This window comes from Dermacentor variabilis, unplaced genomic scaffold, assembly GCF_050947875.1.
Source record: "Dermacentor variabilis isolate Ectoservices unplaced genomic scaffold, ASM5094787v1 scaffold_12, whole genome shotgun sequence".
Taxonomy (NCBI): domain Eukaryota; kingdom Metazoa; phylum Arthropoda; class Arachnida; order Ixodida; family Ixodidae; genus Dermacentor; species Dermacentor variabilis.
Genome location: NW_027460280.1, coordinates 35064412 through 35083167, shown reverse-complemented (window position 1 = coordinate 35083167; position 18756 = coordinate 35064412). Strand labels below are relative to the sequence as shown.

The window sequence follows — 18756 nt, the reverse complement described above, 5'->3', positions numbered from 1 at the left end:
TTCGATTACTTTACATAAGGAAGAGATTAAGTGCCTTAACAGTTCTCTCTCACGTAGACCGGCACGTGTACCCGACTGACACGTGGTGTTACCATTCCTGAGCATGCGCAGATGAGTTTTGTGTCTTCTTTCTTTTTTCGCCTCAGTGCTCCCTTCAGTTGATAGTCGGCGTTCGTGTTGTCCACTTCTCTACTCTTGTGTCCTGTCTGCGCGCCTCACTTCTTTTTTTCTTTGCATAATTTTTTTGACTTCCGGGCACATGGGCTCCTATTCCCATAGAGGTTCCTCTGCTAGAATTGTTCGTAAAAGCCGGTGGAAGGCAATCGTCAAATTCTACATATCATTATTTCTATTTCATTGGTTTACCTTAAGAGCCCAACGGAGGCCATTACATAGGGGATGGGACACCTAATCAGAATGCTAGAGAATAAAAGGTAACAACGCAAGTACGTATATAACAATAAACAGAACGCAAGCCTGGTAGAGAGTATAGCTAAAAAAAAAAAAACGGAGAAAGTAGGCAAAACTCAAGGTAACAAGGCATGTATAAATATGGCAATATTAAAACAAGCCAGGTGATCAAGCATAAGAAAAAGGGCTCAAATACTCGAGGGCTCAAATACGAAATAGTGCACAGAAAGTAGAAGGTCAACAAAATAAGTTAGGAAGCGTCGCCTTCTAAAAAGGCTAGCAACGCGATTATCATTAGAGAAATCAGTCTCTGAATAGTAAACAGAACTTACGAACCAAAAGCTTTGCGAATTCAGCTCGTGATTTAGGGTGCAATAGTAGAACAATAGAACAAAGCTCCCTTTACGTAACTATAGACGTGAGGGAAAATGAGTTCGACACGAGTTCAGTTCCCTTGACTTCCCTTTAGAAGTGAAGTGAAATGAGGATACGGGGAAAGCCTGCAGCGGGTATGGCTTTCCGGCAGCTTATGTCACTGCACCTATGTGATCTTCTGCTGTCATTTAAGGCTTATTTCGTCTGTAAGGGCCCGTAAGAAGAAGAAAACAAAAAAAACGCACAAATGCCACCCATTTCAGATAAAAGCGTTCTCGCAGCGCAGAAGACGGAGAAGTAAGATAATTTGGATTGGCAGCGTGACCACTAGCACCTAAGTGGGTCGATTACAAAGCCAACGGAGGGCCACTCACTGTTGACCGTCAGCGTGACGGTGGTGCTGATTGCAGGGCCGACGCCGTTGGAGGCCTCGCACAGGTAGCGTCCCCTGTCCTCGCTCACTACGGACACGATGGTCAGCGAGCCGTTCTCCAGCACGTGGATGTGCGGGCTACTCACGATGCTGTGAAACTCGCGCAGCTCGCCACCTGGTGAACAAAAGAAAAATCGAGACGAACATTAGGAACGATACACGTCACATGATGTTCTCTTAACACAGCAATATAATCAACACAGTTGTGCAAAGCGATGCAGGGACAGGACTTTAGCGAGAAACACAACACACCTGAGCGCGTCGTCCCATTGTGGGCGCCGAGTTTCTGCGTGCGTGCAACGCCGAAGACGGGTATCAGTTCGCAAAGCTCTCTGTAAGCAGACCACGCAAAGTAAACACGTTGGGGCTTTTTCTGTGTTAAGCTTCTGTACTGGTCAGCCGAAATCTTGAGATATATTTTAGCTCGAGACGGACCCCATGAAGTCTGCTTTCACCTGTTGCATGGAATGTTCTTGTAATGGTGCAGGCTCGCGCACCTCCAAAACCAGTTGAAAATTTTACATTCTCTCTACACGTGGTAAACGTTCACACTTTTGTCTACAAAGTGATATGCAGTATGATGCAAATGCGAACTGAATGTATACATTTAAAGATTCCGTGCCGACATCCTACGCAGTTATGAACAATTGCGCCGTGCAAGTTTGCTGGCTTGCACACAACCTAGATTACTTCTTTATTTTACGATCGACCACTTTGTTTAGACTTCTCTCCTCACGTTCTTTTTGTGTCGTTGTGCTGTGTACTTCATCGCTGTTCGCAATACGCCACTTGAAAACGTTGTACAGTTGTGTCCCTTGGAACTATAAAAAGCAGTTTTATAATTGAGCCGAGAAGATTTAATGAACTGAGGACTCACCACAGAGCATATTTTGCTTATGGGGACGCTGGTATCGTTATGCAAGGTTCTGCATCCATGCCGCATTTTAATCAACATGACTATATATATATATATAGCCATTACAGTGACCACATGAAGTAAATATAGCATAACCAATGAATAAAGGCTCCGCTGATTCAGGGGAACTCCCTCCCTGTTAAAGTCAGCCAACGCCGCTTTGCTGGGCACTTAAAGGAGTGTAAACACCAAATTTAGAGGTAAAATTGACTATAGCATAAGCTTTGCATGCCTACGGTCAACGCTTTCTTTCGCGAAGTATGAGTGACAGCAGACGCCCCTTTCCCCCTAGAGGGTAACCTAATTTAATTTCAAAGTCTATAGACATGCCTTCCTTCTCCAGATTCGTTGCGATAGCCACCATGAAAATGTCATGGTTGAGAGCAGAAGAGTGTGACGTTGAAGACGCTGGTGGCGACATACTTTCAGAGCGGCTGCACGTGAGTTTGTCGAAGCACGGCCGGGAGACGCAAGTGCACGCCTCCCGCCTATAGCTCCGGCGTCGACGAACGTGTGAAATTGAGCAGACGACGGCTGAGTTCGTAGTCGTCAGCGCTTTGGTGGTTCACGTGAACTCCGTTAGGTCGGGTATTCACGATTTACGTCCCTCAAAGGTCACCCGCCCATGCTGGCGGGATTTTTAACATCCGAAATCGGGCGATGGAAATCGTTTCATATTATATTACTGGGCACACGATCCTGCATATGATGGCCGCTATTATGGTCCCCTAGATGCTATTACTCAAGACTAAAACATAATCACGGGAGAATTTGGTGTCCGCGCTTCTTTAAGAACTTCCATGAGTGCGACGCTGCAATTATTTATTATTATTATTATCATCATCATCATATAGGTTGCATTTACGCTACCCGGCAATTACCCGGCTACTTGAGCAAGTACTCTCCCATCAAGCCGCAGTCAAAGCCGCGTTCAGGTCTTGTGGCAAGCGTTGAGCGCGATGTGCTGACATTCACTTTCGCAACCTTTTCCGCCGTCAGCCTAATCTGGTGCTGTCGCGAGACTGCAGTATAGATTTTCCTGACGGAAAAGTAGAAAAAAAAAAATCGACTCAGAGCTCTCCCGACGAGCACCGCTCCTGGCCCCTGGACATCTCCCGTTTTTATGCCGCCCTGTAGCGCTCGTAGTGCGTCTCAAAATTGGCGCAGTGCAGCCGTGGCTGCGAACGGGGTTTCGCAATCAGAGGAACGAACGGAGCTCCACCTCAGAGCGCGAATCCGCACAGCGACTGTATTAGAGCCCATTATTAGGCCGCCCTGCGGACACTCGGACGAAGCCGAAACCCGCTACGTGGTCAGCCTCTTGTGGTTCACAGTCACGTACTGTTGACACGTTGCAGCTAACAAGGAAAAACGCGCTCCGAAGGTTTAGTCAAACCGTATAGAATAATTACGAGAGTTTTTGAAAACAGATTATACAGATTATTGTAGTTTTTTGTATTTTTTTTGTCCCGGTCAATTGCGTCAGAACGCACCGGGCGCTATACTTTTGGCGGCAAAACCGTTAAGGTCCACAAAGCGGGCGCGAGACAGAAGTAGGCCTAAGTCCTGTGGAAAAAAAAAAAGTCACCCGATTAGTCTAGGAACAAAGCGACCACAATGCGGGCTAGGATATTGTTTACAGAATTGCGAGAACGCATATATGGAGGCTAATTGACTTTATTGGCCCGCAGGACGTAGCGATCAGTTGCTGAGATTTCTGTAAACCTTAGGGACCGCTTCTGAAACCTAAATGCTGGCTGTATGTCGTTCTGGGCCGCGCTAATACTTTGCACGCGAACACAAAAACGACTCCCATAATGCCGATTTCGTGCGTTTTATCGGCAGAAATTTTATAATATCAAGGTGGTTATGCTGTTAGGCTTTCAGAAGATACTGTATTGTGGTCATAGCAATACTAAGAGTATAACGTCTACGCGCACACATTTTTTTACCCTTTCCACCAAACAACATAAGAAAGTGAGGGCAGAGAGAGAGACAGAGAGAGAGGAAGCTTCAAATCCTCTTATGCAAGAGATACACAAAAAACAGCAAATATAATGCGCAAATTTTATTGGGAATGCTCTAAGTAAATGATAAAGGCAAAATGTCGGCGTTTCAACACTATGCATGCACCACAGTGTCTCTGAAGTTCATTGCTAAATATGGAGTGGTTCCATTTGAGAATGTGTTCTACAATATCTCCGCGGCATCTGTTACCTTTCCAGTATTTGCCATTACGGGTACCTTAGGTGATTCTATAGCTTTTCTCGCAAAGCTGCATTCGCCAAGGTTTAACTGTAAACTCGCAATAATTGAGACAAAGCATGAGCGGAGCACATAATCTGTCCTAATTATTATGCGCTTACGACAACAACAATAACCGAGAGCAGGCTAAAACTCGACGCTCGCTATCCCTGGCTTTTTTTTTTGCAATCGTGATCCGTGTCGGAGATAAGGCGGGTTCCTAATTATACGAATGGCTCATTTTTTGTAACAGCAGCGGTTTCCAAAAGCTCTGAGACGGTGCCATGATGGTTCGCGCTAGCAGTCGGCAGTTCGTTATAGCAGAACACACAAGTAAAGTAGGTATTTGTAATTAACTGAATGCGCAGAATGCGTACTGACACACACACACACACACACACACACACACACACACACACAAACACGCATATATATATATATATATATATATATATATATATATATATATATATATATATATATATATATATATATATATATATATATATATATATATATATATATAGTATCCACAATAACCTCTTACGTTTTATGAGAAAATTCCAGCCAATCCTGATGCTGGGCATATCATTAGCGAAGGTGGCCAGCCGATGGCAAAGAGCACTTACGAGCGAGAAGCTTTGTGAATTCAGTTCCAGATTCGAGGGCCTCTGCTGGCCTGCAGCTAAGTGACAGATCGCAGCTCGGAAGCGTTTGGACTTGGGTGGGAAATAGCGAGCTAAGCTGATTAAGCCGTTAGAAACCGAAGCCATTATTCGAAGCCCTAGATTTAATTAGTTATAACGTTCAGTTAATAATTCTCAACGTACCAGCACCGCCTCGGACGACGGGGCACAAACTATCTTATTGAGTGAACTAACTGTTTACTGTGAGGTCCACCTACAAGTGTCGACACTCGCTCTGCAACTGTGGATACGAGCCGCATCGAAGCGAAGCAGGCGGATGTTCGCTCTGAGCGTTTTCCGCTGATATCTGCTAAAGCAATCGAATTAATTTTTGTTCTGTACTATGCATTTTAAGTTTTACTATCAGCATAAGAAGTGTAGGGCCCAGACAATGAAACGTTCCTTTCCTTCGAGCGCTTCGTAACCTTACGTGAGGCGTCCTTAGAGCGAAGGACCGATGGAGGAAGCAAGCGTACTCTGAAAGCTCCCTTCGCCCGTCCTCACGTAAGGAGTGGTTGCCGCACACCTGGGTTCGAGATTATCGCCTAAAAGCTTTACGCTAACACCATTATTCAATAAAGAAATGTTGTATCGTCGCGCAATTTTTAAATTGAAGAACTAATATAGAGATGCGTGGACGCTTTCTTCTAGTTTTGTTCACTAAACGCAAAAAAGTACCACATCACAGTGCGAAACTTGATGTGCTCCAGCAACGCTGGCACGCCGGCGTCGTGCAACGCCTAGCAACGCTATCATGCCACACGCGTAACTGAAACGAAGATGCCTGGAAAGACGTACCGTGCTCGCGCTTCTCCGCAGGTGGGCGACAGCGCGCATGAGCAAGTAAGCGGCACGTAGCTAAGCAGTGAGGTGAAGCACTCGTTCAGGGCCAGGAGCGGCGTGAGGACGCATGAAGGTAGCTTCGGAGATTCCTTCATGCTGAGGAAGCATCAAGGAAGCCTTCACCGAGGGTCCCTCAGTAAGGAAGCTTTCAGAGTGACATAAGGTGGCCTCACCGCAATGAAGGCTTCCTTATTGAGGTAAGGAACATTTCATTGTTTGGCCCTAGACGTTTTCGATACTTACTGAAAACAGCGTCTGATCATAAAACGCAAAGCAGACATTATATCGCATGACCTCACTTTTTTTCATTTGATCACTTGGGTTGGGATAATGTGACGATTCTATTCCAATACCATACTTTTTCACGCTTCGCCAGTGGTTGCCAAAGCACCTACGTTGTTACTATCGGCCGGTCGTGAACGGTGGATGATAGGAAAGGAGTGGAATCGTCGCGAAAAGAATCCTTACATCTTACCGGCCTTAATTTGATACCTTGTTAAACCACTCTTTCCTTTTCTTAGTCACCCACTAACGCTACTGCCATAATGCCATCCTTTTAATCTACGTAAAGCCACCTGCCTCTGTCTGGCACAGTTGCACCCGCCTGCGTATGTGCTCCAGCCTGAAAAAGTCTTTTTTATTTTATTCAGTGTTTTAGACCTTCGATCTTGCCGCTTTGAATTTGAAACCGCAGGCTCTTCATATAGTAGCCGGGGTCCGTATTCACAAAAGTTCCCTTACACAAGAGCGTTTCCTCATTGGCCAACGTTCCGGCCCCCGCCACTCCCGATAGCGATGACCGTGATAACGAAGCGACCGTCGCGGACACCACTTATCAAAGAGGCGCATAATTGGCAAATTTTTTTCGTTCACAAGCGCAGTTTCTGATTGGCCCGCATCTATCGCTTTTGATATGCCCAACATCACGATTGACCGGCAACTGCTCTTAGGAGCAGTTCTAGCGTCTAAACGTCTTTGTGAATACGGACCCATAGTGTTCGTGTTGACGCGAAAAATCACAACAACAACAACAAAAAACAGATAATTCTTTACGTCTGGATTGCGTTTAAGTGCAAACGCAACATCCCGTAATTTGAATATTCCACCGTGTGACCCACTGTTGCGAACGATTGCTGCAGTTTATTGGGAGTCACATTTGCTTACGGTACGGAAGTCGGCACTCCGAAAGCGGATAACGCTCGAAAGTAACTAGGCAAGTAACTTGAAGCGAGCCCGTAAATGACCAACAGCCGATGCGAATGTCGCGTTAGCCTTGTGATTCATACGGGGACGATTGAAGTACTGTTAACCCAGAAGTAAAACAGAAAAAAAAAATGTTGCGGTCACGCTAAAGCGAAAAAATAAATGCGCAACCAAGAACGTGTCAAACAATTTAGTCTTAAAATTTACAGTAAAAAATAAGTGGTTGGAGGCATAGCGATACGTGCACACTGCTGCAGCGAGCGGCATATGGGCATGAGGAAGAGAGAAAAGCGCTCCCTGCGAAGCCGAAACAAGGGCCGGCCGCCTCTGAAGCCGAGACGGTGTTGTCGGCTTGAGCGCCAAGAGCGTGCCGCCGAAGAGTGAGCGGCCAATGAATAAGAACGTCGGCAGCCGCCGGACAAAAAAAGAAGAAAAAGAAAAGAAAACCCTTCTAGGTTGCGCCAAAGTTTAGTCCCGACAACAGGCCAGAAAGCCCGACCGCTGCCGCCGGCTGTGATCGACCGAGTCTAGAGCTTTGCCCTCGCAAAAGGAAAACATAAATGAGGCGATGGTGGTGGAGGCAAACCAGACGCGTGCACCCAACGGGTGGTACCAGCGCTGTGTAGACTACGCGCAGCTGTCGAACGCGTGACCGGAATCTCAGATCCGACCGCCAATACGTGTTTATTGATGGAAGAAGGAGAAAAAAAAACTACGCGAGGTGAATTATTTCCCGGGCTGGCGCAGCCCGTTCCTTAACCCTTCCATCTGCGATCCCCGCCCTCGCCTTCCCCTCCCCCTCCCCCCCTTCTTCGTGCCCACTCCCTCACGTGCGCGCAGACTCTCCCGGAGCGTAGAAGACGTGAGCGGTTCTGGGGCGCCGATAAAGGCTTAATTAAAACAGGGCCTTAATGCGGTTCGCTACGCCCTTTTCGACAATCACTTGGGATGCAATAACAAACCGGGGAAGACGCTCGGGGGCCGGTTGTAATTACACGAAATCAATTAAGAGACAAAACGAAAGGGGGAAAGAATGGCCACTGGGACCCTGGGAGCTTTCTCTGTTATTTCTCCCTGCAGATACTTTGTCCTCCCCCCTCCCCTCCTTCCCCCGCCGCCGCTTTTTTTCCCCTATCTCCTCGGGTAGTAGGGGTGCGACGAGCAAAAAAAGAAAAAAAAAAAACGCGAGAAAGAGATTTCGGAAGAGTGGCGAAACTTATGAATATATAAAACACGGTTAGCCCCAAAAACAAAGGCTGCAGGCTTAAAGCGAAAGAAATAAAAAAAAAATAAGAATGGTAAGGTAGTGACAAAGACGAGACAAAATGCAGGGGGGGGGGAAAGAAAAAAAAAAAGCCGAGCGAAAGAAACGAGCCGTGGAAGAAGGTAAAATTCGAGGCGGCAGCGCATGGAAGCGGGCGCGTAAAATTAGGAAGGGAGATTGTCTGCCGCAATTAATAATTCACGAGTGTCGCCTAGGGGGGAGCAGCCTCCGCGGAACGGCTCGGTTCATTAGCGTGATAGGTTGGACTAAACTGTTCGAGTCACGCCATCCGTGCTCGTGCACTTGGCACGACAACAGCCGGTGAAGCAATTGAGGTCGTGAGCGGGTAGGGGGGAGGGGGACTCGCAATCGCGACTGTGCTGCACGGGAAAGCGTGCGCTGCAGGGAGTGTGGTTCTCCGCGAAGTAACTGTGCGCGAAGTAATGGCGTGTTCATTATCCATTTCGTCCAGCGCGTGATTGATACGCTAGCATGAGGAAGCATCGAGAATTTTGGCGTGTGTCGGTACACGCGGTGATCTGCGGTCGGTTATGATTCCAAATTCTTCGCATCAGTGCTGCATAGCGTAATACGAAAGGTGCCACTGATGAGCCGAGTAAGCGTCACTCATAGAACGCTTTGTCCGCGGGGAAATTCTGGACATTCGGGCTGACTTTTTCCCTATTCACGCGCACCGCGAGATGGCGACATTCGCTATACTACTCTATAAGACGCAAAATTCAATATTTCCGCGAATAGATTATTGTATTGAGTTAATCGACGGCCAATCGAGCAAATCAATGAATGACGCGGCGATTAAATAAAAGATCGGTGTCAAAATTGGACGCGAACTCTTGGGCCTGTCCTTACACGAGATCCGTGGTAGTCGAAACCATTTGGTCCCTGTTGGCTCGGCTTAATCTGGGTGTGGACGTATTTGTATACCTGGGTACGACTAGACGATGCAACCAGGCTCAGAGAATCATGATTCTGGAATCGCGGCAATGCGGTGCCAAGACACCTTGCTTTAAGGAGGCGGAAGCGGAGGCCCTAACTTGTATTATGGATTCCTGGAGCTCGCACTACGCGTGGTGCCTTCTGCATAAAAATCGACGATTGCAACAGGCTCGCATAGTTCATACTTCGCAAGCGTTTGCACTGCACTGTGATTTGGAGGCGAAATTTGGCCGGCCACAAGAGCAGCATCACCTCACGAGTGATAAGCGGCGGTAGGTGCATAGAATCATGGTCCGCATTTGCAAAGCCGTTCCTACCCCATGCACGGTAATACCCTACCCCAGTAATACCCCAGTACCCCAGTCCTACCCCAGTACCCCAGTCCTACCCCAGTAATAGAACAGCACGGCAAATAGCGATAGCGAACATATTATAGGCTGATGCAAATCACAAATAGTTCTTACGAAGGGGAGCTTCGTAATTTCGGCAGCTCATTTTTAAAGCAGTTAGTAATCTAGGGCTGCTCGTAATACGAGGCACCTGCCAACCATGATAACGAGCACACTATTAGAGAAGGGGCCGACCAATGAGAAACGCTACTTCTGAACGAAAACCTTTATGAACTCGGCCCCATACCGGATTCCAGTGCGTGAGTATTAATTTTTAAAAAAAATTATGGGATTTTACGTGTCAAAACGACGATTTGATCATGAGGCACGCTGTAGTGAGGTACTCCGGATTAATTTAGACCACCTGGGGTTCTTTAACGCGCATCCAATGCACGGTACATATGCGTTTTTACATTTCACCTTCATCGAAATGCGGCCGCCACGGCCGGGATTCGATCCCGCGCCCTCGAGCTTAGTCCCGCAAACCCATAGCCCGTACGCCACCACGGCGGGTGAGTATTAATTAGGAGATTATTTCATACAAAAGGAGACTGAATTGGAGCCTAGAAGTATGCAGATTGGAAGAGCGTATGCACAATGAGCGCTTCTATAACCAAGGCGTTGCCTTTATCTGCCTACGCGTTGCTGGCATCTAATTGAAGGCAGCGGCCGTTTCGAGGAGATTACGAGAGTCGCTCACGAGGCAGCCTCAGCTCATGCATAGCTTTGTATTACTCCGCAGGAAACCAAAGCTAAAATGAAGAGCCCACATCTTCGGAGTAAAGGCGTTGTCCCCCGCTTCGTCCGCATTCACTGAGGCGGTATCGATCGGGCCTTTTTTCGGAAAGAGAAAGAGCGACTCTTAAGCCCAAGGCCCGGTATTCAGGGAAAAAAAATTTCTTACACAGAAACGGTTCGTAACAGCCGGTCTGAGCCAATCACGGTGTTGGACATGTTATAAGCGAAATCAGCCGGACAAAAACAAACAGCTTTTACGATCAAAAAGCGTTAAGAACACCAGCCGAAAATTTCATCTCGTGCTCGCGCCTTGTTGCCGCCACTTCTGAGCTTACTTCACTGTGATCAACAAGGGGCGCCAGAGCGCAAACGGTTCCTTTTTAAGAGAGAAGTGCGAAAAGACAAAAAGAGGGCGCTCTTGCTCGCCACGAGTAAAAACGTTCCTCGCTGGGGAAGGTCCAGAGTGCGTCAACTAACGAGGGATAGGATTCACCGAGTTGTTTGTACGCGCGATCTCCGAAATAGGCCGGAGCCCCTGCTTTGGAAGCGTGTCCAGTTATGCAAGGCATCGGGCAGTCATGGACCGTCTTCATGCCTGGGGAATTAAAATCATTGAGAATTAACTAACTGTTATCGAAGAACCCCTGCGCGATGAGCAACGAAAAGGATAAGCGACATTAGTAAGTATAATTATTATCCCCTGTTCCTCTTGAAGAGTGGGTGGCACACCGTCATTACCGAGCAGCCCCATCACTGAAATGCACTGTATTTTGTGCTTGCCGGCTTCTGGCACGTTAAGCAACGATGGCTTCAGCAGTGAGGTGAAGCCATTCTCAGCCTTGCAGCGGTATGAAATGCAGCTAAGACTAAGGGGGACCGCATGTGAGATGTTCTGCCATGTGTCTTACGTATTACTGCATTATTTTCAGAGCGGAGTGGTAGGAGCAGCTCAAAAGGCGATAAAGGTGACTCCGATAGCAGGCAGCACCCCATACTACTATTACTGATTGAAACACGGAAAATGAGATGAATAGTGTCGTCAGGATACTTTCAGGCTTAGAAAATACGATCAGCGATGTAATATTCTATTCAGCTCTAGAGGCATTTTTCAGGACGACGGTGTCTTCAGTGCTTTCCAAGTGAGAAGACGCTTGTAGCTCTGTCTTTTTTTTAAGACGTCACACTGAATAAATAGAACGTCCAAACCCGATCAGGCGGAACTCGTTGCATTTCCTGAACAATGCGCTACAGTGCCGACCTGCCCCTGGGCACTGTTGACAGGCAACTCTCCTGTGCAGACGATAGAGTTGCTTTCACGAAATCCTACTCAGACTTCAAAGGAATGGCTGTTAGTGCTGCCCGGGATGTTTGCGTCTGCAGATAGACTACAAACTATCTTATGTGCTACTGTTCCGTTGCGTAAACATACACGGCTTTCTATTGCAATAAGATAATTAAGCGATCGGTCACTGTCCGTCGAGCAATGCTGGTGCGCCGACTTGACCATTAATTGGCTCACGAGGAATAAAGGCACTCATACCCTTTCCTGAGATTGAAATACCGGTGAGAACATCTGTCACCGCGTAACATTGTTCCTTGCGCCAGTGCCTGCAGTGCGCAATGTCCATTTTCTAACTTTCTTGTTTCCCTGTGCAGGGCAGCCAGCGGGGCGCTTTTCTGCCTTAATCTCCCCACCTGTACATTTCCTCTCTGTTCATCTAGTGCTACAGTTGAGCATGGTATACACGCAGAACTGTATACGGAGTAACTTTATTATGTCCTGTTGCAGGGCATCGCGTGGGGTGCTCCACATATCTTTGCCAAGTACGCGCTACACTCTTGGGCCAGAGGTGCCATTTTGTTCACGCGATGTGCCTGACTAATGCCTGAAAAGCTGCAGCACCAGCGAACGTAGCGCCACATCTTTACCAGCATGTATCAATATAATAATAAGGAAGTCAAAGGTTTGGTTCTGATAAGTTAACCTTGAGCAAACGACCTTGTTTTATAGAGGGCGAGAGAAGAGAATTAGAGAAAGAAAAACGCTGTTTGGGTTTGAAGCTGTGGAATTGCATACGCATTTGACGCATGCCGTCAGTGATACCCACTACGATGACCACAGAAAGAAGGCATCATTGATCTCGATGTTTTCGGTTGGCCATGTTCCAATTATACAGTTGGACAGTGCCGTCTTGGACGTTTGGGTGCACATAAATGCGAAGTGGTGGTTTGCGTTCCCGCAGCGCTGTACGATATTCCGCTGCTTTGCGATTGTGCACTCTCCACAGACAGCGTAAACAGCGGCCGCCATTCTTGCGTTCACGCTTAACTGAGCTTACCGCTGCAGACAAGGACAACTGCGCGTGAATACCGTCTGTGACGCATCGCATTTCCTGACGCGGTTGGAGGTGCTGCACTAACGAAGTGCGGCGCCAAATGCGAAGGGCCGTCAGAATGAACGGCCGCAGACAGAGGCATAACGCCAACTCTAAAGTTGAATAAGTGGAGCACGCTACGACGTCATAGCTCTTAGGATGCCACACATAGCGTAAGTTAGTATAGGCTTCGTGTAAGGGAAAGTGTGGCGATGCAGTAGAGAGTGAGAGAACCGTGCCAGTCGATTCTTGCTGAAAAAAAAAAGACTGTGATGGCAATAATATCAGAGAAGCGTGCAGATGTTTGGCTTTAACTTTTGTCCCGAGGTTTTAGTTAGGCGAGCCTTTGTCAAGGCAGCTTTCCTACAAGAGTGTTCCAGAGAAGTACCAGGCTCATTCGAACAAAGTCAAACAGGGCGCCAGCAACGGATCTAGAGAACTGTGGAAGAGCATCGTCATTGATGTAGATACTTGGATGAGCTGACCCGCCGTGGTTGCTCAGTGGCTATGGTGTTGGGCTGCTGAGCACGAGGTCGCGGGATTGAATCCCGGCCACGGCGGCCGCATTTCGATGGGGGTGAAAACACCCGTGTACTTAGATTTAGTTGCACGTTAAAGAACCTCAAGTGGTCGAAATTTTCGGAGTCTTCCACTACAGCATGCCTCATAATCATAAAGTGGTTTTGACACGAAAAAAACCCCATAATATAATTTTTTTGATGAACTACTCCGTCGAAATCACATATATCTGCGTTCAAAAGAAAGCCTACGGCAACACCAGAACGAATGACTGCGAAAGTAGGTCGCCCTGACATTGACTGTCGCCAGTGTAAATGAACTCGCAAGTTTGGCGCGATCACTGTCGTCGCAAGGAGCCTTTAGTTGTGACAGATGAGTCAGCTTTATCCCTGTGGCACGAAGTACTCGCAACCGACATAGGCAGGTGATGCGTCAGCGTCCGTGGCTTCTACTTCGCCGTCGCCAACAAAACTGCGGCATCTCGACGCGACGGCGAGGCTTTCCGAAGATACAAAATTTACGTGTCCTGAAGGCCGCTTACCGCTTAATACGTTAGTTGGCAGTAGCGTCTTGGTCCGTCTTGGTGCTTTCTGTATGTCCTCAAATAAAAAAACTGGGTCTCTAATAATAGCTCAGGCGGCACGAGTACTCCATGCACCCATTCTAGACGGATGCATGTGCGCCCTTAACATCAACTAGTTAAATATAATATTGTACTAATAACGACTAGTTTCGTCAGCCCGCACTCGCCCCTTTTCCACTGCACACGGGTGACATATTGGTGACAGGTGTTTTGTGAGTACTTACCAACGGCATACTTCCATCGCACAACGGGATGCGGCTCGCCCTCGGCTTGGCAGTCGAATGTCACAGAGGAGCCCACAACGGTCGACATGTCCGTGGGCCGTATCGTCCAGCGTGGAAGAGCTGCGAATGCGGGACAACGAATTCATCTAAGCATGCTATGCAACACGATGACTGATCTTAGCCAGGCTATGTAGTTCAATGTCACCCGCACAAAACACACACACACACACACACGCACACACGCACACACGCACGCACACACGCGCACACACGCGCACACACGCGCACACACGCGCACACACGCGCACACACGCGCGCGCGCGCGCGCGCGCACACACACACACACACACACACACACACACACACACACACACACACACACACACACACACACACACGCACACGCACAAGCACACGCACACGCGCACGCACACACACACACACACACACACATGGTAACGAAACGGTAACGTGCAATGGAGAACCATGAAGGAAACCAAACCATAGTAAAGGGTGATCGGCTGGGACTATACCGAAATATGATCATTGCCAATCAACAAATATTTAGTGCGCGTACACGTGGATATTGAAATTAGTTGTCAGCTTACTAGCCCTCATTACGGTACTTGATGGAGATGTCATTGCAGAGTAAGTATAGTCGAGAAATGCAGGTTCAATTTTTAGTCAGTGCGCATATTCACAAAGCTTCGCTGTCTTAAGTGCTATTGACGAATTGTCGTGGCCGAGGCGATTGTCTGGTGCTTGCTTATCGCCTTCCCAAGTGGCGGATGCCCAGAGACCAATGAATGAGCAAATGCTCTTAATCAAAATAATTTTTGCGACTACAGGCCTCAATGTACAGTTAGTTAGAAATGGAACAATAACTGAAGCAGAAAAATATGATTTCATTGGTTCATCGTGTGTGAAGCGGTTCGCTAAAATTCACTATGCGAAAAGTCACGCCACGTACGCTATAGAGATGCCGGTCGGTCTTGGAGGTGCTTTTTCCAGCACTGGAAATGATACTTGGGCACGAGAAAGAAAAGAACACACACGAAGAAAAAGACGTGACAAAACAACAGTTGTCGCAGTCGAGAAAGGCAAACGGAGCCCGGACAGGCGCATTCCTCGAAAAAATTTTTTTTTTCTCCTTTCTCGTCAGCGCTCTATGCGCATAGGGCAAAATAAAAGAATGTCCGCACACTTCGTGCGGCACTCTGAGATGAAACTTGAGCGCGCGCCGTTGTTTGCGCAAGGCAGAGCGGGCAGCTCGCACTCGCTCGCTCGCTCTGCGCCTCGCTTGCTTTGACGAGGATGACGGAGGAGCATCACTCCGGAACTGACTGTCGACGCGACAACGGCGAGCGTGTGTAGCGGCCAAACATCTTCGCGCTGTGGCGCGCAAACTTTGGAAGGGGTACGGGAGGAGAAGTGAAAGGACAAGGCGCGGGGTGGGCGTGTAAGAACAGAGCTGCCGCGCAATGAATGTTTGATGCCGTGGCGTGCGGCTCCTTGCGTGCCCCCCCCCCCTCCCCCCTGGATTTCTTTGCTGTTTCTTACCCGCGCGCGCGTGTGCCCTCGTTTCGTTCGCAGCGATTGTTTCTTTCGTGACATTGCGTTAGACAGCCTTCACCCTAACAACAACAAAAAAAAAAAAAAAGCTGCTCGGTGAGTGCGAGTTCCTTGTCATTCCGCGTTATTCTCAAGATAAATTTGGCGCAACGGGCACAAGTGTTAAATTTGAAACGAAGACGAGAAAAGGAAACAAATGCGGACAAAACAAGAAAATCCACCTTTTCTACATAAGTATGGCCCTAGGTGACTCTAACAATGCGTAGCAAGCTATCCAGGATGTTTCTTCCTATAGAAGACACGTGTTTGACACTACATGTGCGAGTGACATATCAGCAGATTTTATAGTGTACAACTTTTATTTTTTCCTTTCATTCCTGCTCGGCGATTCTTTTTCGAACGCGGGAGGGGCGCGGACGTCATGTTGGGTCGATGCAGCAGCTTGCAGACAAGCTAATCGTATGTTTTCACGCTGGTTCTTTTCTGTGGGTTGTAATTTACAACTCTGTAAGGACAGAATTGCTTATCTAATATTTGCAATTGGTTATACCGAAAGATTTACGCATCCAGTACTTATGCAATTCATTTTATTATAACCCCAGGAATCGCTAGTCCTTTGTTTATTATTATTTTTTCCCCCGAATATTTACGCGCATATATTTCTGCGTTACATGAAGACACTGACGTCCCGGGGATACACGAGGCGTCGTGTACTACCCTTGTCTGACCTACCTTAATCGACAGGCATGGAAACGGAACAAAATGAGGGAGAGAACTACTATTTTGGCAGCGATCTCGATGGCAGGGTAGCGCATTAAGTTCCTTCGCGAAGGAGGAACGGGACAGAGAGCAAGTGGCACAAAAAGGGGGCAAAAAAAGAAAATCGCGGCGTGTTAGGAGACGCTGTAACACCCGCGCACTGGCCAGAATATGCGCCGCCGACTCGCTTACCCCTGACAAACATGTGCGCCGTGTGGTTCGTGGAGGCAGCGGCGTTCGCCGCCGTGCAGGTGTAGTCGCCCGAGTGGTGGCGCGCCACCTTGTCGATGATGAGGTTGGAGACGAAGTCGCTGATGGGCACCACCTGCACGTCGGGCCCCAGGTCGGGCCGCCCGTCCTTGAGCCAGCCCATGGTGACCGGTGGATCGCCGTCCAGCAGAGTGCACGTGGCGGAGCTGCGCATCCCCTCCTGCAGCCGCTCGGGGAACGAGAACGGGCTGATCACCGGAGCAGCTGCATGCGCGCAGTTACGACACAGCGTCAGCGCTGGCGGTCCAGCCTTGACGAAAAAAAAGAAAAGAAAGGCGCAACTTAATGATTAAAGCAACTTTGAAGTTAGCGGTCACGTACTTAGTGGTGCAGCCGTTATTCGCAGCCCTACATACCAGAATTGCTCGCCGAGTAGTGTCTTGATTGAGGGTTAATGGCAACATGTGATTGAGTTAACGCGGTGTAAGACGACGCGTTGCCGATCCAAGTTTTACTGTATAAGCAGCTTACCAATGCTGATAATTTCTCTAGAGACGGCATTTGGTAATGTTTATCTGCCTTGCTGTTTTTATTTGTGCGGAACAGGAATAGTTGCGACTTGACTGCGGTGAGTCGTATGCGGGCGTCGGTGAAGTTCAGTAGGACGAAAGCAGCTGAACACACAGTGCCATCGGGACAATGCGGATGGCGTGAACCTCCCGAGTCAACTTTTTCTACCTATAAGGCAGTGCGGGACAATAGGTGCGGCGCAACCTGTCAGGAACGTACATCACCTCCGAACGTCCAGAAAAGAAAATGACCCAAGCAATCTACAGGTTTAAACTTCTGAGCAAGTAGTGACAACACTGCCCCCGTCGCAGTCTTATGCAGGAGGTGGCGTCCCGGTATGCCGAGGAAACAAGGCAGTGCCGTTCTGCAGCGCACAACATCTCCAGCGGCGACAAGTGTAAAAAAAAAAAAAAAAAAAAACACACAGCGTGAGAAGCCCGTCACACCGCTTTTAAAGCCACAGAGAGGGGTGACAGGATGATGCCGCGAATGTTCTAGTTTTGTTCGGCGTCATTTCATGCTCCGAAACACGGCAGCAGCAAAGGTTCGAGCGCACGGCAGCCGCGCCCAGCGCGTAGCGTTCGTTACAAAAGTCTGTACGGCGGTACCCGTTCCGTCCGCCTCCGGCGAGTCGTGCTGCTGGCAAGCAACGTCGTTAACTCTCCCGTCCTCTTAATTGTCGTCACACAAATGCCACGCGGAAAGGCTTCAGCAGGCGTGCAGTGCTTGCCTCTATAATCGCCAGACGCGAAATATATATATAATATAGGACGGGTGGAACAAAAGCGGTGAGGTCACGAATTTCCTCTGACTCTGCCAAGTTTGCAGTCAAAATATTTACTCTGTTTGCGTAATGTATTAGTGCCTAGGAGTAAGAAAAAAAAACTTGTTAATTTCGCACTTGTTTGTATGCACCAGTCATGCTCATCAAATGTTTTCCTGCCCATGTTATTCGGATCGGCGCCGTGTTGCCCTTTACTGCCTTCAACTGCACACAGACAACTAGTCGCTTACTGTGCCAAGGGGACAAACTTAGAAGACTGCAGCATAACCGACTGCAATTATGTCAGGACCAAAGTTTACGCTTTGCCATGCTGTACAGCATCTACACGCCGAAATATACAACAAAGTTGATTGATTGACAAGCCGAATTCACTACAACAAAGAACATAAACATTTTAGAACATTTTTCTGGGATGCCAATTATCGAAAGAAAACATTTGCGTTATCAGCGAGATTGTCAGTGCGATTGTACGTGGGTAATGTGATAGTCGGTATGAGTACTATAAACAAGCGCAATCGCACGATCGCAAAAATCAGGGCGATCTTCAATCTCTGTCGGTGCATTTAGAACCAAGAGCAAACAAACAAATCATGTTCAACTTGCTTTGATCCTCTAACTTTCCGATCTTGTTTAAATTTTACGTTTCTGACACGAAAGTTTGGCATTACTTACACAAATTTCTTTCTTTTTTTTTGCGCGGA

At 48.0% G+C, this 18756-nt stretch overlaps 1 protein-coding gene across 1 annotated transcript in view; it reads right to left on the bottom strand.

The window, feature by feature from the left end:
- The window catches only part of LOC142566232 (cell adhesion molecule Dscam1-like), a 706104-nt gene that overhangs the window by 83708 nt on the left and 603640 nt on the right, over positions 1–18756 (bottom strand). Inside the window, exons 10-12 of the mRNA XM_075677073.1 lie at positions 16684–16965; positions 14161–14280; positions 1161–1334 (exon numbers count right to left, since the gene is read on the bottom strand). Coding sequence (XP_075533188.1) covers positions 1161–1334; positions 14161–14280; positions 16684–16965 — 576 coding nt within the window. The remainder of the gene's footprint in view (positions 1–1160; positions 1335–14160; positions 14281–16683; positions 16966–18756) is intronic.